This window comes from Triturus cristatus, chromosome 4_1 (assembly GCF_964204655.1).
Source record: "Triturus cristatus chromosome 4_1, aTriCri1.1, whole genome shotgun sequence".
Lineage (NCBI taxonomy): Eukaryota > Metazoa > Chordata > Amphibia > Caudata > Salamandridae > Triturus > Triturus cristatus.
Window position 1 is genome coordinate 555,297,261 of NC_140585.1, and position 26,251 is coordinate 555,323,511.

Below are 26,251 nucleotides of genomic sequence, written 5' to 3' on the forward strand. Positions count from 1 at the left end.
TTTTCTTAGTTCCTCTTCAACCTTGGGCCGCAGATGAAACGCCACTCTCCGATGCTTGAGAGCAACTGGTTGTACTGATTGGTCTATGTGCAGCCGTACCAGGTGGTCCTTCAGGCATCCAATGCCGTTGAACAGGTCTCGAAATTCTTCCACCAATGACTCGACATCCTCCAGGTGCACAGCGAACGCAAAAACCACCAGTTGCAGATGTTCCGCCGTACGACAGCCCAACAGCATCCCCGTACCCTCCTTGGTGACGTACACCTTGGTGCGGACGGAGTTGGCCTCGTGGGCGATGTCGGTGGTGAAGACGCCTACCACAGTGAGTGGTGTGCCGGAGCCATAAGCAAACACCTGTATGGACGTTGGCTTCAGGACGGGCTGAGTTGGGAAGGATTTCAGCATGGACTGGGCCATTATGTTAATGGACGCACCTGTGTCGATCAGCACCGGCGTGAGATGCCCTGCAATCTTGACGTGACACTTCGGTGCCCTTCGTCTCGGACATCCATCAGGCTGTAAGGCGTGAATTACATGGACCGTGCCTTCGTCCTCATCGTCATCCATGTCGTCTTCCTCAGTTTCGGGTGGAGGGGCATCCACCGCATTGATCTGCCGACTTTGTTGCCGCTGACGTCCCGCCGATCGGCACACTTTGGCTAGATGGTTCAGACGACGACATGCCGAACACCTTTTTCCTTGCGCAGGGCATGGACCTTGGTGTGGGTACGGGCCTCCGCACATGTAGCAGGTACGAGACGAGGGTGGTGGTGTTCCGTGTTCCGGCTTCTTCTTAGACGTTTTCTTCGGGGTCGTCGCCACCACCGCGTTAACTGGCTCTGTTTTCACTTGACGTTGGAGGGCCGTTTCCATATGTGCGGCGCGCACCTTGGACAATTCCTTGGACCGGCCCATGGTGAGAATGTCCGCCATGGAGATTCCGGGCAGTTCGAGGACTCTTTCTCTCAACTTCACGGACGAACAGCCTTGGATAAATTGCGCCCGCAGCTCGTCATCTGTGTCCGGTAGAGTACAGGTGCTTGCCAGTTCTTTCAGACGAGCATAGAAGGTGTCAACTGATTCCTCCGGTTGTTGCCTTGCTTGGCGTAAGAGAAAACGTTCGTAATCTGGATTCGCTAGGGGCTCAAAATGTGCGGTCAGGGCCGCCTTGAGTGTGGCATAGGTGTAGGGAGGGCCGGTTTCCACCACGGACTTGGCCAATCGGTGAACTGCAGAACCACCCAGATGCAGGAGCATGGGCCGATGTCGTTCAGGCTTGAGGCCGACTGCGGCAAAGTAATTCTCCAGGCGCTCCAGCCACTCTTTCCACTTGGCCACCTGGGCGGACGGCGGGCCGTCCACAATGAACGCCTCCACCGGGGGAACCGTCGTCATCTTGGCGCTGACTGGGCGGGAGGACCAAAAACAGCAGGTGTAGGCAGACTTTGAAACGATAGATGAGGCGCTTCAGGGATTGACGCAGTCAAAACAGCCAAAACTCTGCACTTCCGGCGCAGGCCGCGGCAAGATGCGGCCTACAGGCACCCAGCATCCAGGTCACAGGGACCGGGCGTCGAGCGACGGCGAGCACACTCCACGTGGCACCAGGCGGCGGCAGGTAAGACCCCCTGGGCAGGAATCAGCAGACGCGGGCACCCCTCCGTCACACAGCAGCCTATGCGTTACACCGACGCCGCCACCACAGACAGCAACCCACTGCAGAGACACAGACAGCAACTGACCGGGAAGAGTAGGCTGAAGGGGGGGGGCGTCCTCCAATGCAGCACCGCCAGGACACAGGCACATGCGATGGGGCAAACCCGGCAGCAGGCCGGTCGATGAGAGCGCTCCCACGTGCTCTTGGTGCAGGACGGCAGCTTCGATGCGGGGCGAGGAGGAAGAGCACACAGCACCGGTGACTGGGAGAAAGCAGGGAGGCGGCCGAGACAGGCCGCGTGTAGACGCACGCACGTGCGAGTAGCAGCGTTCCGTGTGGCGGCCGCCACCGGAGCGGGTCAGGCAGCGAGGATCCAGCCGTCGGGTAGCGAGAGTCCGGAAAGACCCCCTCGTCGCCAGTTGTTATGTTCCGTATAGGACTGAGAAGGACAGCGGGAGGTAGGCGGGCAGCATGCACTCCGGGATCGTGGAGGAGATAGAAAACACACACCTACGCTTCGTATTGCGCTTCGGTGCACTGACCCGGATCATCCGGTCCAGCCCCCATTTATTTACCTAGGCCCTTCCGGGTCACAGACGGGACCACCCTCGCGTAAGCGGGGGGGTGTTCCCTTGAACATAACAATGTCTGCTCTGCCAGGCACATAAATCACAAGGCGAGGCTCCATGCAAAGAATGCCCCAGAAATGAACAAGTGCTGCACGCTACTAGTCTGACTCAAACTGCGAGGAGAGCGCGCGTGTCGCCGTGTCATTGGGGCTCCAATGCACGTCGCCGCTTGATGCGCTACACTTGAGTGTCCGAATCGTTGAATCTACAGTGTGACGCCTTTGTTCACCGTGGCACGCAGTGTGTTTATCTTCTTTGACAGCACATCTCGCGCTTTTCGTTACGTGCTCCTCTGGCACGCACAACAACGCCGTCCACGCGCATCTCCGTCACTACATCTGTTCGTGCTCATGATATCAGATATGAATCACTTATATCAACAGTGCGCTGCTGCCGAGCAGCTGACAAACACCATCCAGCCCAGCCGCCGTTTACTTCTCGAGTGACTGTGTCAGCATCATGACGTGCCGTCGGTCGGTGCTCAGAAGTCTAACTGTGCTGTTTATTACTTACAATATTCATACGCACAGAGGACTTGTCAAGTCTGCTTCCTCGTGTTACTTCCAGTGAGCTAACCTTGTTGGCTTATTCATTATAACAGGCTATAAGGGGTGAAATAATGTGTTTGTCACAAACCTACTCCTCTTTCCTTGTTGAGTCTGTGTATATTTCATCTCACATTTGTTTTTTTTCGATGTGGTGCTGATGTAAATCGGGCTTGGCCTGTCAAGCCACTCAATAGCAAAGTCCAGTCTGCTTTTCATAATGAGCAAGAACTGTACAAATGACCTTCAATGACATGTATTCATTGTGGATGTCCTGTAAACCTGACAATACTCATATTCGCCGAGTTGGGGATCCCAGCTCTAGTGGATACAGCCGCCTTTTTGGCCTTGGTCATTGGGTGGAAAAATAGGTTGTGCATCTATTTCATTCTAGTATTTCAGACCAAGCAGTTTCACAAAATATACTGAAATAGTTTCTTTCCCCTTGCCATTGGTCATGCAGCCCAAGTATGCATTTTTCTTCACAATTCATAACAAGATGCACTCTGCAAGGGAGTAGGCAGAACATTACAATATCCCCCTCCCCCACACTCGAATATATTAAGTGAGCGAGCTTCGCCTTGTGAAGGGGGTGGTGGGGGTTGGGTTCAACCTGAGGAAGTTTTGAAGAAAAAAACACCTATACAATGAGATGCATTTATATACCTTAAATCCCTACTGCCTTCTTTTCTTCCACCGCTACTTCAACTGATCTAATTCACCCATCCTTCCTTCCTTTCAAATTTCCTTCCATGCTGCGTACTTTCTTCGATTTTCTTCTGATTGTCTTTCCATCCTTCCGTTGTGCCATCCTTCGTTACATCTTTTCTTCTATGCTTTCATCTAGCTTTCCATCATTTCATCTTTCCTTCTTTTGTCTCACATGTATTTGGTTCCTTCCCTCTTTACATTTATTTATTTTATTCCATCCTTCCATCTTTACTTTCATCTTTGTTCTTACACCCTTTCCTTTATGCTACCTTTATACTAACATTTTCCCTGCCGACATTCTATGCTTTACATTTTTAATTCATCTTCTTTCTTCTTTCCGTTTACTTTCTTTCACTCACTCTATGTTCCCCTCTTCCTTTTTAAAATAATTTATTGTTTTCTTTCACTGTGCTTAAGTTCTAGAACTCCACAGCCCTCGCCATACAGACCTGCCACAGTATTGTCTTGCATCTACTAGTTTCTAACCAGAGACCTGGGAATCAAAGATCAAAGTTGAGCTGGGAAAGCGGGTGGTTCGCAACACTCTGCATATCTTTCGGTCGCAATAGGAGCCAACTTTATTTTCTCCACTGTATTACTAAGCCTTGAAACAGTAGCTTTTTGCTGAGAAACACACGTTTGCTGTTTTGAGTGCATCATGTTACGTAGCACAGAATGGGACTTTGAGCTTACTTATGATGAAGTTTTAAAAGAAAATAAATTGGATGATTGTCAAAATCCATGGACTGATTTAATACTCCTCGTATGTACTTGGTGCTTCTAAAAGCTTTGATTTTGTATCCACTATGTTTGCCAGTAATGGCACAAGCTCTATGCATGGCAACCCTCAACAGGGCCTGGCTCAACTGCCCTGGGCATGAGAAAGGGAACTGTAGCAGTGCAACGAGATGGGGAGACCAGGTGTAATTGGGATTGCAACAAGTAATCCAGATATTATCACCAGGTCTCAGCACCCTTCTTCCATTCTGTAACGTATGGGTGAAGGAATGGTTTTTTCCATAAAGATTACTCCTAACTTCCCCTTCTCTGGTGCATTGATTTATCGCCGTCCAGAGTAACACGCTAACTTTGCAGAAATACTAGCGAATACTATTGCCGTAAGCCGGCGTGTGTATTAAAAGAGGCCCTACTGGGCTCCGGACTCATACAGTCAGTTACTGGCCACCCTCACAAGGGGGGTCACACACTTCACCTTATCTACACAAACTGCCCTACCATAAGAGCAGACACTCTTATTCCTTTAACCTGTTCAGACCATATACTGGTACCTTTCTGGCTCTCTGGCATAGGCACATAACAGCAGTATACATTTGGAGAGTATTTGTGAACAAAGCATAAAGTGACAGAATGTAATATTGCTGAAGCCCTTGCTTTGGCATGTTTCAGAGCAGAAGGTGACTTGGAGGCCAAGATTATGTATTTTAATAACCTGGTACTTCAGGAGTGGATAAGATTGCCGCACGAAAAAAATACTCAGAGGAGAAATAAACCATCTGCTTCCATAGTGCACAGCCGGGCGGAAAGATATCAAATCAAATTGCAAGCAATTGGAAAGAACTTGGAGGAAGCATTCTGATGCATCCTATAAAGAAAGATATAAGATCGCTTTAAAAACTCCCACAAGCAAAGTCATAGGAGGCATTGGCTGCACAGATTTCCACTGCATCTGGGGAAATGTTTATAAATGTCCAGATATTTTATCCCCTTCTGCGAATCAACAAAACGTTATAGCTTCTCAATCTTTATGTGATAGTCTAGCAGTAAGGTAGAGACAACGTATGCTGATTTTGAAGAGCCGCAGGCGGGGTTTGCACCAACTATCCCTGACACAGATGAAGGAGCCATAGCGGGCCCAAGTCTACATGTTTTTAAGAGGTTTAAATATTTGAGGAATAAGCTCAGGCACTCTGCAAGTGCAAAGCAGGCTCTCCGCTTGTCACCTATCCTGACCAGATCTTAACATTAGCAATGCCCTACCTTAATCCAGTAATAGATTTTCTCTCGAATCAAGCTTTGGAGTCAGGGACAGTTCCCCTTCGCTGGAAGAAAGCACAGATGCCTCCATTCTTGAAAAAACCTAATGCTGACCCTTGTCAAACTTCCAACTTTAGGCCAATCTCTCTCCTACTGGCACTCTAAAAAAGGCTGGAAAAATGAATAAACAATCAGGTGTCACTGCATATCAAACAAAATCAACTACTTCACCCTGGCCACTCAGGTTTTAGACCTTAGTACAGAATCAGCTCTACTTGGGGTCTCCGTACTTATAAGGACCAACTTGGACTGTGAGGATGAGGTATTGCTCAACCTTTTAGATCTCCAAGTGCAGCTTTTGACACAGTGTCTCACACAATCCTGCTGGATCTCCTGAAGGAGATAGGAGGAAAGGCCAAACAATTAAAATGTAGGAGTGTAAGACATGGTGTCTTACCCTTGATCTCCTCCAAGCGCCACCTTGTTTATCATCTAACTGGCTCCCTTAGCTAATATTGTAGAGCCATGGGGTTTCAGCATAAAATCGTATGCAGATGACTGACATGCAGCTGATGCTTTCTTTCCAGCAGATAGTTGAGATGGTTGTGGGTAGATTTCAGGGATGTTTGAGCGAAGTAGCTAGCTAGACAGTGACGAGCTTGCTCAAGCTCAACTCTGAAAAATCTGAGATTCTCTTCTCTAGCAGAACTCAGCCCAAGGAGATCCAGTGTTAGTGGGCTTGGGATGTTAGGAGGCCCTCAGCACCTGCCTCTGCAGTAAGGAATCCTGGCATAACATTTGATCAAGAGCTCTCTTTCAAACCTCAAGCGTGCGTTAATACAGAGTCCAGTTTTGAGCTATCAAAATCCTTGAATTTTTTTTAACATTTCTCCCAACTCAGATATAAAAAACAATAGTGAATGCACTATTTCTAATTGCTAATTCTCCTTACCTGGGGCTGCCACCTCACCTTATTCGCAAACTTCAGATGGTTCAGATTACAGCTACAAGACTGCTCCTAAATGTGCCCAGGAAAGAGTTGATTTCTGTCCACCTCTGGCAGCTTTATTGGCTGCCAGTATGGAAAAGGGGTACGTTCAAAGCGCTGCTTAGTGATTACAGAGCACTCCATAACAAAGGGCCACCCTATATGGGAGTGAAGATTAAGGGATATGTCCTCAGTAGATCACTCCAAACAGTTAATCAGTATCTCCTAACCACTGAGAGAATGCGGAGAGCCAGAAGAGGTGGACACTACTTTGCTTTTCTAACTTCACAACTGTGGAATAATCGTCTGCTAGCATCAAGAAAATCCCAATCAGAAGTCTACTTTAAAAAAGGCTTGAACATTTTTCTTTGAATTAGTACCTGGTTGATTGTGTATGTCACCTATTAGTTAACATCAGGGACGCTTCTTTTGAAGTAGTTGTGCTCTAAACATTGCTTTTATTATTCTGTTATTATTATTATTAACATCATGAGGATATACCATGGCACCATAGGGAATAGCAATGTAGCCATGCAGCCATGTTCGAACTAAAAAAGGACATTCAAATCAATTTCCTATGAAACACACGAGGGCTTTATTAATCCTTGGCGCAAAGCACCAAATCAACAGCCCTCCGGATTCTCCTGTCCATTGCATCAGGAGTCCTACCCACAATCAGCAGATGATAATGCTCACTGCAAGTGGATGAAGAGGGTTACATAGCAGAGGCGCAACTAGAGCCAAATTTCGGGGGGGGGGGGCTGAGCAAAAATTTCGGGGGGGGGCTGAACTTTAAGCAATTGGCAGAGTGGAGCTGCAGGGGCTCTTAGAAGGGGTGAAACAACAGCAAGGCCTCATTAACATGCAAATGGTCGTTTAAAGACCTGTGAAGTGCTCGGGTGCGGCTGCTTTTTTGCCCGGGAAGGTGTCTCATCCCAGGCTGCCGCACACGACGGGGGGGGGGGGGGGCTGAAGCCCTTTGAGTCCAATGGGTGTTGCGCGCCTGTTACATAGCCATGACAGAGATATGTAGCAAAGGAATCCCACTTGCTGACGCTTAAAAGGCTGCCACCCTAATTGGCCTACCAGGAGATACAAAGTACAAGCTTAAACAAAGGTCCATCACAGCACCACCAATCCTCAGCACCCATCACACTACCTTCCGTTGAATTACAAACAGGTCTGAAGCACCAGCCCAGCAGTACACAACAAGCTCTATTACAGTGCCACCAACCTCAGCATAGCGCCGCTGTCTCTGTATTGCTACACAACCCCAGTACAGCATAGCACACTCTTTCAAGGCACCACTAGTACCACTATTACAACACAATCAACTAGCTTAACACTGGGCACTCACAATTAGTAGAGAACCATTTACCTTCACTGATGCACCACCACACTCAACAGTACCACACAAGCATGCCCAAGAATCGGACTACCATTGAATTCCAATTATATCCTCTAAGACCGACAAGGGGATCTGCTGCTTAGTGAACCATTTTAAGTTTCTCACTGGTCTCACTGGTCTATTCCGTTTTGGCCTTGTGATTAGGCTTGGACATTGCACCACATATGTATTCACCACACTGATGTTCATTGTGATCACCCTCTTAGAATAAAGCAGAGGAACTCACAGTGAATTGATGGGTCGTTCCTGAGTCTTCCACATGTCTGATTCAATATACCTAGTACTTCTAGGACCACACCACCTCGTCCAACACTGCACCAACAACCCCCAACTTTGCCCACCAACCTCAGTAATGCCTTAAAAGTCCTAAGCACCAAAGTACCTACCGTGAGATCCACCCTGCCAGTTCACAGAACTGCACAGCCAGCTTCTAACTCAGTATTACCGCTCCCACCACCATAATTTCAGATTTTAACATTACACTACACCGTCCTCTGCCTCAGACCCACTTCTTCACCATACTACTAGCACTACCACCACACTATCAACCCACCCCTTCACTACCACCCATGAACAGTACACAAACACTTCCTGCACCATACCCCCCACAACACTCCACTTAAACCTCATATTAATGTTCTGTCTGCTTAAGCTATACAGAATACAGAGGCACTTTTCATAGTCCTTAACTGCTACTATTGTGACCTAGTCGGGAGAATGCTATACATATATATATATATATATATATTACCTACTGGCGGTCGCCAGTAGGTAGTTATAGTTAGGACCACGTTTCCATAGGAAATCCGCAACATTCTATTTTGAATAACTTTGGCGCCGGTCGACGAATCCTCGCGAATTTTTCAAAATAGGTGGGGCGCTACGCTCCGCTCCTACCCTGAAAGTCTCGGGGGGATTCGTCAAGCGGGGGCTGAGATAAAAGGGGGGTCCCAAAACGCGTTTTTCCCATGCATTTTTCCATAGGACCTTTAGACAGGGCTACAGCCCGAACGGCTGAACAGAATTACTTGAAATTTGGCAGAGAGGTAGTCCTCAGGTCAAGGAAGTGCCTTTTGTAGGTTTGGTGTAAATCTGTTCAGTAGATTCTGAGAAAATAGCCTTTAAATCAATATATATATCTGAGCCAGCTTACGGTGCGCTTACGGTACGCTTACCGTACGCGTACGGTGGCGTGCGCGAGCGCGATTCTGATTGGCTCTTAGATCTTAGTAAACATTCGAATCGGCCGAAACCAGGAAGCGGCGGCCGCCATTTTCTCTCTCGCACTGAGAGTGATGATGAAAATACAAAGCACAAAAACATGTAAAGGGGCTGTTTAGACAGCTCCCACACACATAGCCATGTTGAGGGAGTCCCCAAAGATCCCCCAAGGCCAAAAACGGAATTTTTTTTTTTTGCTAATTTCGCCGATTACGCTTACCGTACGCGTACGGTAAAAAATGATATAAAAAAAAAAATTATCCACACTCTCCCCACCCCGTGTGCAATTGGTGGCCGAAGGCCACCAATTGTGCATGGATTATTTAAGGTGAGATAAACTATAATATTTAAAAAAAAAAAAAAAAAAAAAACAATTATCCACACTCTGTCCACCCCGTGTGCAAATGGTAAAAATTACGAAAAATTAAAATATTACCTTTCAAAACGAAGTGCATCATATGTCCTCCATGTGCGCACGGTGCGCGAAGCGCATCGTGCGTACATGGCCCATCTAGCGTAACGTGGGCACGCGCACCGCGTGCCCACCGTGCGTGCACGGCACTAACTGCGTAAAGTGGGCGCGCGGTGCGCGAAGCACACCGCGTGCTTACTGTGCGCGCACGGTGCGCGAAGCGCACCATGCGTGCACGGAACGAACTGCGTTAAGTGGGCGCGCACGCCACGAATGGCGTAAAGTAACTTAGCATTTAAAAAAACGTACAAATTCACTGAAAAAACCATAGGTTTCACACACGTTATAGTTAGGAATTAGCATTTAAAAAACCTTGCAAATTCACTGAAAAAACCATAGGTTTCACACATGTTATAGTTAGCGGAAATTTTACTGATATAAAACCAATGAAATTCCCCCGTTATAGTTAGTGCAGGCAACTATAACTCACGCGACCGCAATCTTCTGCTGATGACATATGTGTCTTTATGAAAAATAAATATTTGTAATATATGTATAGCTAAAAATGTATGGAAGAAGACATGGGCAAATAAGTGTCTAAATACAGTATTAGCATCAGCAGAAGATTGCGGTCGCGTGAGTTATAGTTGTCTGCACTAACTATAACGGGGGAATTTCATTGGTTTTTTATCAGTAAAATTTCCGCTAACTATAACATGTGTGAAACCTATGGTTTTTTCAGTGAATATATATATATTACCTACTGGCGGTCGCCAGTAGGTAGTTATAGTTAGGACCCCTTTTCCATAGGAAATCCGCAACATTCTATTTTGAATAACTTTGGCGCCGGTCGATGAATCCTCGCGAATTTCTCAAAATAGGTGGGGCGCTACGCTCCGCTCCTACCCTGAAAGTCTCGGGGGGATTCGTCAAGCGGGGGCTGAGATAAAAGGGGGGTCCCAAAACGCGTTTTTCCCATGCATTTTTCCATAGGACCTTTAGAACGAGCTACAGCCCGAACGGCTGAACAGAATTACTAGAAATTTGGCAGAGAGGTAGCCATAAGGTCAAGGAAGTGCCTTTTGCAGGTCTGGTGTAAATCTGTTCAGTATTTCCTGAGTAAATAGCATTTAAAAGCATATATATATGTGGGCGGAGCCTAACCACACATCTCATCCTGAGATCTGATTGGCTGTCAGCACTTCATCCAAGAAGTGTTGGCAGCCATCTTGGGACAAATATACATGATAGCACCTCATTAAAAAGCATTGCAGTTAATAGAAGGTTTTAAGACTTTAGTTACATTATAAATCATTTGTTGATGGTACCATACTCATTTTAGGAATTGTGGTATGTTCTAAGGTGATTTCACCATGTGAAAAAGCCTTCTGCTGGGATATCATGATTGAGAGAAAAATATTTTCTCATGCTTTTACCACAGAGGTTTGGAAGGTGATCTATAGGCTAAACTGAGAGCTTATTTTCTGTAAATTCACATTATCTTTCTCAGTCATGTGAGAATGAAGTCTGATATTCTCAGTAAAACATGTACATCCAACAAGGGCAGAGACTGTCAGTTGATTCCTTTGTGTTCTACTGCAGCTTCCCAGAGTGTTCCAAAGAACTACTAGAGCGCTAACAGTCCTACTTATGATAAACGTATGGCACACCTGAAGCCATCTTGCTTGGATTAAAGTGGTAACTCTTAAAACATTTAATTTAAAAAGGAACAAAATGAGGGGGTTCATTTTTCCATAAAAAGTATGATTAGTGCTGCAGAAAGAAAAATTAGGGCACATTTTGAGTGACTTCTCAAATCCTCTTCTATTTCATTAAAAAATTCTGACATGCAGACTGAAACATGCACTTTCAATACCAGCAGCAGTTTTCCCTGGTGAGCAGTAGCTTTACTACAGTGATCTAATGAGCAAAAAGAGTGCTAACATTCTGAATTTATGGCAAATGTGTGACACATCTGAATGCCTTCTTGATGGAATCAAAGTAAAAAACTGAAAGTATTTCCTACTGAGGAGACTGCAGTAAATGAGGAAATTAGGAAACTTCATAACAAATAAGTCTCCCAAGATGGCCACCAGAGACAAAAGAGCCCAAATGTAGCCCAAATATCACCCAGATGTAGCCCAAGTATAGCCCAATGACAGAATGTCCCAGAATGTTCTTAAAAACAACTAGAGCGCTTACTGTCTTCATTATGACAAAAGTATGGCACACCTGAAGCCATCTTGATTGGAATAAACTGGTAACACTTAAAACATTTAATTTAAAAAGGAACACAATGAGGAGGTTCATTTTGCCATAGAAATTATGATTAATACTGAAGAAAGAAAATGAGGGCACATTTTGAGTGACTTCTCAAATCCTCTTCTATTTCATTAAAAAATTCTGACATGCAGACTGAAACATGCACTTTTAATACCAGGAGCAGACTTCCATGGTGGAGTAGTTTTACTACAGTGATCTAATGAGCAACTAGAGTGCTAACATTCAGAATTTATGGCAAATGTGTGACATATCTGAATACCTTCATGATGGAATCAAAGTAAAACACTGAAAGCATTTCCTACTGAGGAGACTGCAGTACATGAGGAAATTAGGAAACTTCATAACAAATAAATCTCCCAAGATGGCCACCGGAGACAAAAGAGCCCAAATGTAGCCCAAAATCAACCAGATGTAGCCCAAATATAGCCCAATGACAGAAGTGTGCAAAACACTTATTATTTTGTGTTTTTGCAGTGTTATATAGTGCAGACTTGTCAGGTATTGGAGTGCTTTACATGAGCATTGGTTACATCACACAAGAACAAATTCATTTTGGTTGTAGACATGGGGAGACTAAGTGATTTGACCAGAATCACAGAATGTCGAGCTGAAGCAGAAACTTCAACCTGGTTCCCCAGTTGCAAAGTCTGCAGTTCTGGAAGTAACACCACATCCTCTCCCCTAAGTGCAACATTTAATCAAGTGGTCAACTGGATAAAAAAACATAAAGATAACAAATAATTTAAAAGTGCTTTGTCGCTATTTGAAAACTCAGAAAATATGTCCTTATTTTAGTCTTTTAGAGCACTAACCATAATTTTGATGCCAATAAGACCCTCTCATATATGTAATTTCTAAAGGAAATGCTCTAGGTATTACAGTTTTGATTACATCAAGATGATGTCAGGCGTTCCACACTTTTGTAATAAATATAGAATGTTAGCAATCTAGTTGTTCATTAGGATACTGTTGAGAGGCAGAGGCAAGGGGCACGGACTCTGAAAATTGAAGGCAGGTAGGAGGGTGCAAAGGCAACAATTTAACCACACTGAGCAGGCAGGAAGGGCCGTGGAAGCACAACAGACTATGGAGGGCAGTGGAAAGGGGGGCAGGGGCAACAAACCAACAATACAGGACTTGCAAGAGAGGCTGTTGGAGGGAAGATCTATTACGGGTCAAGGAAGCTAGGGGCGGTCCCCAGATCCCCGGGAGCCACCACAGAACTGAGCAGGAGAGTGAGTCAGGGACAAAAGGGGCACCTTAATTTGAGCCGGGGTGCCTAGGAACGCTTGCTCCAAAAATGAAGAAAACAGACATATGAGACATGGAATTGGAGGCAGAATACAATGGCAGTTTAATGAGAAGATGCAACTTCAAAGAAACCGCAGAATAGAGACATAAAGTACAAAAAACAGAATCCAGATAATCATACAGCTGTCATAATATTCTCTGTATCTCAATTAATGTACTGACAGAGAGAGAGAGAAAACACATCTATAAATGCATCATGAGAAACAAGTTACACCAAGGAAAATGTTACCTAGGAACACTCACGTTTACTCTTAGAGCAAGCATTACTGCAATTACAATACAAAATCTTTTAAATGCAAAAGTAAAGAGAACAATGGTTAAACATAACATGACATTTCATATAGGTAAAATAGAATAAGATACTTCAAGCAAAGCAGAGCAAGACATTTTAAGCAAAGGAAGACAAGAGCTCCCAGCTCTTGGGGAAAACCTGCACTGCCTGTTAACCTACATACAGACGGCGAGGTAGTCCGTCGATATCTGTGGGTGCTCCCTTTTTATATCATTTTGTGGGCTCCTTTGCACGCTACATCTACCTACGTATGCTACCCAAAAGCTTCGACTGCAGATTTTACCAGACATTTCGTCATTTACCCACTTAATGCTGACAATGGACTGGGTGAAAAGGTCAGTCTCTCAGGCCAATCGCTTATCGTAAGTTCCATAGAGCAAGCAGAAAATAATGGGTATTGTACGGGAATTCAATATATTCATGTATAAAATCTCCTCAGTTCTCCTAACTTGACGCTCTGCGGTTGCCACTTCCTTAAAAGCGGGAAACCTGCCCAGGAAGCAAGTACCAGTCCAGGATGCAGCCTACTGTATGTCAACAGCTTCAGGGGGATGTTGAACTTTGATACCGAGCACGGAGCACTCGGGTAGGGTGGGGGCTACTAGTTTGGATCAGAAGGCCTCGCAGACCTGCCTTCAGACTGCTATACACTAAAATTGCAGAGCTATGGTCAATTTAACAAAGAGGCCTACATATTGAACAGAAGGGCCTACACAGGGGTTTTATGCTGGCTGAGTGGTAAGGATGTCTCAGGATAATTATATAGCAATACAGGACCCGCTGGTCAATTTAATACGGCCTACAAATGCAGCTGGCAGGGCAAGGACAAGGGTCTCATACTTCAGGTGTGGACAGAACGGGCCAGGGGCCCCCTGTGATACAAAATCTACCCTCCTTCAAGGCTGTGGCAATGTAATAGACCATTGTGGGCAGAAGGAAGAGGCAATGGTAGTACAACCATACATGCCAACAGACCCGATTCAGCCAGGAAACGTCCAATGTTTTTAAGCTCAAATGGGCTTTATTTGATCTGTCTCCTGTCTACAATATCCTCTTTTTCAATGTAACTCAAAGGGGAAAATCAATACCCCAGTTTTTTTTCAAAATCTCCCTCTTACCAAGTTCAAAATGTTCGCAAGTATGGTACATTGGATCATGGAAGGAAATGGGATAGGGACATGGACTTGGATAACAGAGGACAGGAGGGACATGGAGAGGTGCACCAAACTGACCCTGCAGGGCAGGCATCAGGGTTTGCAGCAGCACAATACACCACACAGGGCATGCAGGACGGGAGTGCAGCACAACAATCCATAGAAAGCAAGAGGGAGGGGACAGGACCATGCACATGGACAACAGAGAACAGAGGGGCAAGAGGCAATGGTAGCTAGCTGACCATAATGGACAGACAGGAGAGAAAGCTGCAGCATAACAGACCATAAAGGGCAGGAGGGACGGATCAGGGGCATTACAATGGAACAGACAAGCCAGGAGGGAGGGAGTAGGGCTGGGGGCAAGGGGGCAGGGCAGGAGCAGCAAGATAGCCATGGAGGTCAGGCAGGATGGGCACTAGAAGCAAGACACACCATGAAGAGCAACAGTGAGACTGTGATGGCATACACACAGACCATGGAGGGAAGGTGGGAGGGGGTCAGGGGCAGCTAACTGACCACACAGGGAAGGTGGGAGGGGCCATGGCAGCACAGAAGACCATGCATGGCAAGTGGGAGGGTTAGTGGCAGCACAATGGCTATGATGGGCAAGAAGGAGGGTGGAGGGGCATGCACAAAGGACAATGGAGGATAGAAGGGAGGGTCAGGACCTGTGCACAGACAAGAAAGTTCAGGGGAAGGGACCTCACAACAGACCACACGGGGCAGGCAGGAGGAGCAGTTGCAGCACAACAGACCAGGGAGGGCAGAAGGGTGTGGCAGTACAATGGACCATGTAGGACAGGAGGAAGAGGATAGGGGCATGGCATGTGGACAGGCAGGGTGGAGGTGGCAGGGACAGGTTACAGTCATCTGACAATGCTAGGCAAGTGGGAGGGGAGTGGCAGCTCAACAGAACACTCAGAGTAGATAGGAGTGGCAGGTCCATGGGACATGGTGGGCAAAAAGGATGGAGCAGGGGCATGCACAAAGACATCGGAGGGCAGGGGGAAGGAGAATAGGGGCAGCAAGCTAAGCACAGAGTTTAAGCAGGAGGTCAATGATGGGGCATAGAATTGGGCAATGGAGGGCAGGAGGACTGGACTGGTACATCATACTAAATTGAGGGCAGTGGCAGCACATCAGACCATGCATGGCAGGAGGGAGGAGGCTAGTCCATGGATTCACACAACAGAGGATAGGGAGGAAGGGGATGGGGCAGCAAGCTAACTGTTCAGAGAAGGCGGGTATTAGGAACTTTATTGTTTTTAAAACATTGTGTCTGTGCGAACTACTTAAAATATGAACAAGTATGCAGCATAATCTCACTTTTATTCAGGAAGAAGAGGACGTTTGTGACTGTGACTCCGGGCTCACTTGGCAGAAACACCCCCTGACCCTCCACCCCCTATCGCAAAATGTAATGCCCGTGAAAAGGGTAGGTGAACACAGTGTTATATAGAACATAGTCCTGAGAGCACGATTGAAAATGAAAACTAGATATAGTGTATGGTATAAACTATGCACCAAAAAGTGTGATATAAGATGAACCGGGCATGAAATATAATTTGCAATACATTGTGCGCAATGACAGATTCATTGGAGAGCGCGAGATAGCACAGGCACTAGCGCGTGCTATGCGATATGCGCCTTGAAGTGTAATATGCACAGAGCAGTGTTGTGTAACCTAACTAGTCTCTAAAGTTGTAATATAAAATATGTGCTGGGGAGTGTAACGTTGCATATGCACTGTGACAAATATATGGATCCCAGATTGTAATATGTATGGCATAGCACTGTGCGTTATAACATAGGCATCGAGAAAGGCACGTTAGATGGGGCAATATAACCCGTGCGAAGACAAGTGTGGCATGACATATTCACGGGGTGGTGTTACAGTGCACATGGGCTAGAGAGTGTCATAGCATATGCACTAGCTAGTGGAATACAACACAGAGGTGTGTGGCACTCGGCAGGCAATGGTGGGTGTAACACAGCATTGGGCTCTGTCAGGAGCACGCTGTGACTCTCAAGTGATGTTCGTCCCCTTTCCAGAGAGTAAAATAAAAAGTATTACACATCCGGCAGTGGATGTGTGTTTTATTAACCGTGAGGGGGGTTTCTTGCATAGTTTTGGTCGAATTTTTGTCGAATCCCCTTTGAATGGCTTGGTGTGCATGTGTATTAAATGTGCCCGTCAATAGCTACCCATGTTTGTATAAATAAACGACAAGGGTGTCTACCAGGATTAGGCACGGTAGGGCATCAGACATGTCAGAGCTTCACTAGTGGTGTAAATACATTCCACGTGGATTCATTGCATGCATAGTCGCCTTTTAATGAATATCACGCAAATCGTCATGGTGATAGGTACGTACGGTTTGTCCAGCATGTCCTAGGTGTGTCTATAAATATATTTTTTTTAAAAATAATAAAAAACAGTGGCCGGCCCTGGGGATTGGGGTCAAAAAAATATAATTAGGAGACTGGCCCTGGGGGATGGGGTCATCAGGGCCAATAAATTAGAATAAGAAGGGGAACCAAACAGCCCCCCTTCTTAAAAAACTAAAATAAATAAAAGACTGGCATCGTGCCGGAGGCCATGCCCCCTCCGTGCAGCACTCTGCAAACGCGCCCCCAACAGGCATCTCCAGTATGCGCCAGGGAGCTGCGCTGCAGCCAGGTGTTCTGAGGCCAAGCCCCTTTTTACACCTCTCTGCAACGCAGCTCTGTGGCGCTTACTGGAGGTACCTAGTGGTCTAGTTTGACCCTAGGGACCCTTAGGATTCAGGGGGACTCTCAACTTAGAACAGCCACAGGGCGCGTTTACACAGTGGTGAAGGGAGGGGACGGGGCCTGAGGTGACGTGTGCAAACACGCACTATGGCATGTTTTAAATTGGGGATATAATTTCCCTTCAATACTGAGGGCCCCTGGGGGCTAACTAGCCCACCAAGTGCTTCCAGTAAGCGCCACTGAGCTGCATTGCAGAGAGGTGGTCCAGGCCGTGCCACTTTTTACACCTCTCTGCAACGCAGCTCTGTGGCACTTACTGGAGGTACCTAGTGGGCTAGTTGGACCCTAGGGACCCTCAGGATTCAAATGAACTTAATCTCCCAACTAAAAATGGACACAGGGCGTGTTTACACAGTGGTGAAGGGAGGGGACGGGGCCTGAGTTAATGTGTGCAAAAACGCCCTGTGGCCTGTTTTAAGAGGTAGTTTTAATCCCCATGCCCTATTATACACTAGGGGCTTACAGAGGAGGTCATGCTAATCACAGGGGGACCCCAACGCATAATGTTCCCTAGTGTATGTAGGTGTTTTCACTGTATTCTAAGTGTCTTTTAACATAGCACTGGCTCTAGGACTGGTTAGTCAGACTCAGTTACCACCAGTATCCGTCTGAAAAAGTTGAGGGTACAGGATGATTTTGCAACAAGGCTTCTTTCTGCTCTTCTTTTTGTTCTTTCTGCACGTTATCCTTCTTCCTGCACTTATCTTCGTATTTGAGGACTTCTGTTGCTTCTTTCTGCACTTCTTTTGTTTCTTTCTGTGCATTTTTTCTTCTTTCTTCACATGTCCTATCTCTGTAGGCATAGTTAGAAATTAGCATTTAAAAAACCTTTGAAATTCACTGAAAAAACCATGGGTTTCACACACGTTATAGTTAGGAATTAGCATTTAAAAAACCTTAGAAATTCAATGAAAAAACCAAAGGTTTCACACATGTTATAGTTAGCTGGACATTTCACTCATAAAAAACCATTGAAATTCCCCCGTTATAGTTAGTTCAGCTAACTATAACTCGCGCGCCCGCAATGCACTACTGATGACGTCACATATTACATCACTCATGACATGGTCACTGACATCACTCATGACATCACTGATGACATCTCAAATGACATCACTGATGACATCACTGATGACATCATCCAGTGATTGTGTGTTTTTATGAAAATTATATATTTTTTATATTTATGTATATCTCAAGGTCAAAGGAAGAATAAATGGGTATATAAGTGTCTAAATGGATACTTTTTTTTGGAATTTTTTTTGTGTAACTGACTGTTTAAGTGTATCATAGTGAATACATGGCTTACTGAGTAATCTTTAAATATTTAAATATCTGTATCAGTTTCTTACTTTGTGTATAAGTGGCTGCATGGGTTGGTGAGTAGCTACATGAGTGTCTATATAGGTTATTAGTTGGTTTTTTATCACTATGAGTGTCTGAGTTTCTGTATGGTTCGGTGGGGGGTATTACTTAGTGCATAGGTGCATGAATGAGTTACTCACTGTTTGTATGTGTTGAATACAGCATATGTGCAGGACTGTATGGGTGGATGAGTGTGTGCATGGGTGTGTTAGTGAGTGAATGACTGTCTCAATAGTGTCTTTATGAGTAACTACATATGTTTTAAACTAGTATATGTGACTATTGGTGTATATAAGTGAGTATATGTGAGAGTGAGAGATTGGAAGAGTTCCTGTATGAATAAGTATGTGTTTCTATAAGTGATTGTTTAAAAGAGTAAGTATATGTAAGTTTCTGTAGAAGTAAGTGTGGTGGTGTGTGTATAACTGTATATGCAAGTAAATGGATGATTGATTCTTTATTAGCATGAGTGACTATGTGTGTGAGTTACTCTATGGATGAGTGGCATTGTGTAACGGGATGTACAGGTGTATGAGTACATATGATGAGTGAGTACATGTATGAGTGACTGTAGAGGACTGTTGGTGAATTACTGTATGTGTATGTGGTTCTTAGAATTACTGAATAGGTTGTTGTAACTGATATTGATATGTTCATTATTTTGAACATTTTAGTTTCTATTTTTGAATGTGTGTTTCAATGGTTATATTAGGGGGAGAGGAGGTCTGCCACTCTATCACAAGGATGATGTCATCAGTGATGTCATCAGTGATGTCATTTGAGATGTCATCAGTGATGTCATGAGTGATGTCAGTGACCATGTCATGAGTGATGTAATATGTGACGTCATCAGTAGTGCATTGCGGGCGCGCGAGTTATAGTTAGCTGAATTAACTATAACGGGGGAATTTCAATGGTTTTTTACGAGTGAAATGTCCAGCTAACTATAACATGTGTGAAACCTTTGGTTTTTTCATTGAATTTCTAAGGTTTTTAAAATGCTAATTCCTAACTATAACGTGTGTGAAACCCATGGTTTTTTCAGTGAATATATATATATATTCACGGACATTATGCATTGAAAAAGGTCTCACACAACATGAAGATGGCACAGCCATTAACAATCCCATGACACCAGAGACACATAGACTTCAGTGAACCAGAGTTTCTAGGCATAACGGATAATAATATTAAAGTGAGGAAGACATTAAGCTTGCATTAAATAACTATATTTTTCTTTTATTTGAATTCTGCAAAAGATAACCATTTCTGAGACATTTTTTATAAATGAGCCAATAGTGACATTTTCCTGGTGTCTGACATCACTCAGCACTGGAGTTGTAGACAGCCATACAAAGGAAGCTGATGGAGAGTTTGCAACTCGTTCTTGTACTTTTCCCTCTATCCCACAATCCCATTGGTCAAAAAAGACTTTTTATAATCCTTAAATTTACTCCCATAATGGGGCCCGAGTGGATTCTTCAGCTTGGCATAATCCAGAATGATTTCGTTTAGGGGGAGAACAGGCAGGTCGTTACAAACAGGAACTAAGCATGCTTTGAATGACTGCTAGAAAGGAAGGAATGACAGACACTCATAGCTGTACAATTCAAAAAAGCTACTGGGGCCAATTGCAACTCACCTTGAAATGCAATATAAGTTTTCTAACTTTAAATGCCTTTGTCAGGAACTCCTGCAACTGAGATCTGGAGATGTGCCGACCAGTGAAAGGATTCTTAAAGTGTTTTTTGCCCACCTTTGGGTCCAGTGCTCCAGTCCAACAAGTTGATCTGGCATTGATGGATTCATCTCCTTTAAGATCAGTGTGAACGCGTTATTTTAGATTTCTTTCAGGGCCCCTCTGTCCTCAGCATCTTCAGGATGTGCTTGGTTAAACTATTTCATTGTACATATGATAAAAAACCTAGTCTTCCTTCAGCAGCAAACATCGCCTCCTAAAGCCGTTAAGACTTCTCACTGGTCCCAAAGACTGCCCAAATGGGTACAAGATGTTGTGACTTCCCCAGTGAGGTAGTCCCCTCAGCACACAATATATCCAGGTACCTCCTGCTCTGAGCCTCTCTGTCATGAAGAAAAAAGCACCAAAGAGACCTTGTGTATATGCTAATCAGCCTTATACGGCCTTGCCTAGCTACAACTGCCAACCTTGCCTCGCTGGAGGATTTCAAGAACCACAAATGTTTGGCATCAAATGTAAAGGTCCAAGCAGGAGCTCAATGACAACATGTCTGACTTCAGGAGCTTTAGTTTCCTGTCGTTCACCAAATGAGGACTTGGAGCTCCAAAAGTAGATTAAGTCAGATGGTAAAAACGTTTGCGTTGGGTCGTGTTACTTTGTTAACGCAGATCCCACACAAAATCCATGTTAGTATTTACAAACCAATGCAAATGGCGATTCGCAATAGTTTGTGACCAAACGTAACGCAGTGCAGTCCAATTCACTGCCTTGTCCTACCTTATGTCGAGGAAGCATTCCATTGGTGACGCATGGGCGTTCCAATACATCCATCCTTGGATTTTGATGCAAATGCATGTCTGCAAAGACTTGAAGGCATCGATTCGCCCCAAAAACTTGTGCCTCCCTGAGCCTGGCATTTTACAGCACCTATGAAAAGAAATTGCCTTTCAGCATAGTTGGTATGCAGGAAGGGATCCCTTCCTAACAAAAATATATGCTGACCACAACACAGGCATCTTTGCACTATGGCACAAGGGTGCCAGCATTGGTGCATGGTTACAGTAAGTTAACCAGCGCAGGGAGAAAGCAGAACAGCTCCACTTGTTGTAGATATAGCACAGTTCTGCTCTCTCACTGATGCAACCTTGCATGCTGCCCTGCGTTGCGTCAAAGCTGTATAAATTTGAGTCTTTGATCGGGCTGCTCACTTGGCCTACATGACCTACACTTCATTTCAAATCAGGCCTAGATCGAAGTCAACCACAAGCTGAGACCTCTGACTGGCACTTTGTATTTTGTAGGTGCCTTTTGCATCAAAACCTTAAAAGTTCATATATCCAGTTCTTGATATCGAATTTTTTGTGTTTTGATGTCTTTTTGCTCATTACATTTTTATTGATTTTTCTAAATTGATTTGGAAATTTTATTGTGCTGTCCTTGACTTTAAAATTGTTTGATACTGCTGGAAATAACACATTTTTCTGGCGAATCGCTTGGTGCTTGTGCCATTACTGCCAAGGTTTAGGCAGAAGTGTATTGTGACCTAAACAGAGTGCATTTAGTAAATTAGTAAGGGTACTCTACCAAATTATTAATCCACTTTCTGACAATATTCATATAAAATACATTACATACAGTGACTCAACAATGAGTCAGTGGTTATCCTGACATTTGGTATGGATGTGAAACACCTGGACCTACAACAGACAACACTGTTGCTGATGGTGCATCAATGGCATATCAAGAATAATCGTCTTCAGGATAGGTCACATTGCCATCAGTTCACAATAATTGAGAACATCATTTTTTATCATACTTTTTTATCCGAGTTTTTTCTGCTCTATCAATTTTCATTGACGTATGTGTACAGTGGAGTTGATGAGGGAAATTCTTAACTTTATTTATTTATATTTCAAGACCATCATAGTACTTCGCAAATCACTTATGTGGAAAGTTGGTTCCCTTTTTTTGTCAAAGCAGACATGCAATATATAATTTTCATTTCAAGGTTATCATTTCTGCTTCCCTATGTATGTACCATGCTGTGCTCAGCAGCAGCAGTAGAGCGCAGGCAGCCATTTCCCAGTCAGACCTCAGTACTCACAGCTGGCTTTCACTTCAGCAGCAGAATGTGCATGGAAATGGAAAAGACCAATATGATAAATAGATAAAAGTGGTGACAGGGAATAATGAGGATGTTCAATCCAAGCAACTGCTGTAATGTGATCAACCTGGCACAGTCAGTTGGGTGATAGACGTTGCAATATCCCTGTAAATGAGCATGGCCCTGACCGCCATTTTATAGAAATGTGATCATTACAAAACACTCACCTAGCAGCTAAACTGTTTTTGAATCCCATCCAGTTGGCGGTTGCTTACCTGGAGGAGTTAGCCCGACTCATAAACAACATCTCTATGCGTGGGCTAGAGTTGTCAGGCTTCATTTATCATGAGATTACAGCACTGCTGATTGTCAGCTTCTTTGGAAAGTGCAACCTGATTGCCACATCAGATTCTTTTGCAAATGTCATGTGTTGTTGATGGGGTTTGTTTTTATCTGTCTAATATGTAGAAATGTTGGTGCCACACTGTTTTGTTGTAGTATAAATAGCTTGGTAATCTCTGTGGCGGTCATTATTTTTGGGCTTTTCTATTTCTTGGTGTACTTGTTCTCCTTTGAATAGTATCTATTGCTCGAACAGGTGCAGAAAGTTCAACTGCTTTCGGCAATAGGCCTTTCACACCAGAAAATATTTACTCTTTGTAAATATGTAAGTAAAAAGTGGCATACGGGGCCTCATTACGATGCGTTTCAGACCACAATCGATGGCTTGTCAGTTGCAGTCCGAATCGCATCTACTGCTGCTGTCTGACCGACACATTACGATGAGTGCGTTCCTTGGTAGGAGTCAAAGGGACTGACCGACGCATTCCGATGGGCTCATGAAGCCCGTCGGTCGGTTGGAAACCTGCCATAATCCCTTAAGGACAGCGTTTTTGCTGTCGGGATTATGATGTCGGTTTCTGACAGCCTTTCCATGTCGGGCTTTCTGACATGGAGAGGCTGTCGGAAAGCGACATTGAGGGTCTCTGGCAGGGCCCCTTTCCCCCTGGCCCCCTGTATCTGTGATTGGGGGGCACCTATGGTGCCCCCTGAACATCCATACACGGCGCTTGCCACACGGTGCAGATATGTTCACCAACTCCCATTTCTCAATGGGAGCTTGTGCTGTGAGCGGTTTCCGCCCGCCGCACACTCTCCCATGGAGAAATGGGAGTTTCCGACCACACCATGTGCAGTCATATAATACGGTTGGAACAGCCGACCTGAGGTCAGTCGGTTTCCAATCCGCAACGGTGTTGGTTGGAGGCAAGTCCGACCAACATCGTAATGAGGGCCTAAATCTTTGCAAGGGCAACAAACTACAAAACTCTCTTGATTTGTTGATATCATTTAAATAGTCTACCGAAAAGTAAGCTGGAACACTGATTACAGTGAAACCTCCACAAGCGAGTACAGACATAAACGTTTCCTTTAACAAACACACCATATAATGTTAGTCAGGAACAAATATTGAAAATACCTACGCACTCGGTTTGCTCCTTTGCAAGGAATTACTACGCCATCTAGGCATTGGTCCACATTTTTGTAAGCAGTATGTATACCCTTCAAGAGGTTTCTGTTGCTTGAAGTACAAATGTTGCTGTTACGCCAAAAAGTTTTACTCTTTGTAACCACCCATGCCCCTTTCTAGTCCTCAATTTAAAGCACCGGAAGAAGAGGCTTTTTTTCTTAGCCTAGCAAATAGTGGGTATCATAGCATAAGGTGTAGACCTTCTTTCAGTCTGCATTTTCTGAATTCTGCCAGCTTCCTTTTCATCTTAATAGTGCCAACAAGCAGACTCCCATCTCTGGCCAAAGAGTCTATGCTCTCTTGGATTTGTAAAGTAGGGTTGGGTGGGTGTAGCAGTGAGTACACAGGCCTGCTAGTATGAGTACCTAATACCTAGAGAGCATTTCCAGCTTCTGACTGTGTGCAATTTACTCGCAGATATTCGAAGTGTTTTTTTTAAATAAAAATGATGATTCCTTGTTATGTTTAAATCAACCGTAGTAAAAGTTGTAGTATCTGACATCTTCAAGAATTAATTAATCCTCCCCAAGCTCATGATTGTATATCCCTTAACCGTATCATGTTTGCTCTATTTGCGTTATATATTTCAGAGTTTCTTATACATTCTGTAATCTCTTTCAGAGTGTCTGGAGGGGAACTGTTTGACCGGATAGTAGAAAAAGGATTTTATACAGAAAAAGATGCAAGTACTTTGATCCGGCAGGTCCTGGATGCCGTTTTCTATCTCCACCGGATGGGCATTGTTCATCGGGATCTCAAGGTGAGTTCACACGTAGACCTCGCACATGCTGCACAATAGAATTTCTGGTTCCTAAGTTTTAATTTGTTTTGATTTAGTTTTCAGTTTCTTGTTTTTTGAGCTATCTACTTAAACTCATTGCCCCAACAACCCTGCCCCTACATTGAACGTAAATGGTGCATTAATGAAAGTGAAAAGAAAACCACATCTACTTTATATATATATGTGTGTGTGTGTGTGTGTGTGTGACACGTTGTGAGCAGTTACTATACATTTATGATTTGCTCAGGAATGCCATGTCCTGCAGGCCCCTGCATAATGTGCGTCCTAGAGACATTACCCCCATCTATTCGAACAGTTTCACATTTCTGCCACCAACGTAGATGGAACCCTCCATCAGCATATACTGAATGAATTCCAGTTCAAGCTGGTGACTCCATTGTTGCCATCTTTAGTGCTATGGGCACATCTGTCCAGATGTGTCCTTTCAAAGCATTTGCTAAGGGGTTTTATTCTGATATTCATAGAGGAAACCTCAGTGACTAAAACACTGCACATTGGACAGTGCCATCTTTGCAGCTTAAAGCCCAGTTAGTGAGAAAATGTAAGCCCTGACTTGATTTTGGGTGAAAAAGCAGCACAAGTTAAAGTTCACTGTGGCCTAGAGGTTGATGTGGCACCTAGAATGTTACTAGGTCAGAGAGAACACTGAGGGAGTAGGTTGGGGTGAGGACGGCAGTTGGCCTCCGACCGCTGTTGGATGAGGTGTATGTAAATAAAGACTGCACTTACCTTCCGGTGTCTTCCCTTCTTCTGACATCACACACACCCAAATAACATTTTAGTGCTTAAGCGAACGCTAAATGAGACCCCAGGTGTTTTTAATGTTAGTGTATTTTTAAATCCACCTGAAGAAAAAGGGTAAAAATGAGTGGCATTGCCAGTGTACAAACAATTTATTGGCTATACTGAATGTGCTTCCTCAAATAAATGTTACTACCTTGAGTGAATTCAATGAAAGCTGTATAATATCGGAAATCCCTACTGTCACCTGTATTGATTACAAATCACAAACACAAGAGGACACTGTAAGATTTCGGTAATCCATTTAATCCAAGAATCTCAAATCATATGCGAAAGATACAACTGTACCAAAGGTATGCAGACAGCTTTTTCGTTTAATTCATTTTTATTGAAACAATAAGGAAGACATAGAGATATAATATATGCAATGAATTCAACATTTCTATAGTAGCATTTCAGTTACTTAGACAATGGCTAGCATCTACCTGACAGAGACAAAAGAGCATATCATTTTAGTAATATATACGAGTTTTATGAAACAATAAGATGAGTGAATGAGTAAGAACAGGCAGAGAAGAAGAGATAAAAGAAAAAGAATGGGAAAGAAAAA

At 44.4% G+C, this 26,251-nt stretch overlaps 1 protein-coding gene across 1 annotated transcript in view; it reads left to right on the forward strand.

Moving 5' to 3' along the window:
* Positions 1 to 26,251, forward strand: part of CAMK1D (calcium/calmodulin dependent protein kinase ID) — a 1,392,645-nt gene that overhangs the window by 973,738 nt on the left and 392,656 nt on the right. The window contains exon 4 of the mRNA XM_085652873.1: positions 24,720 to 24,858. Coding sequence (XP_085508999.1) covers positions 24,720 to 24,858 — 139 coding nt within the window. The remainder of the gene's footprint in view (positions 1 to 24,719; positions 24,859 to 26,251) is intronic.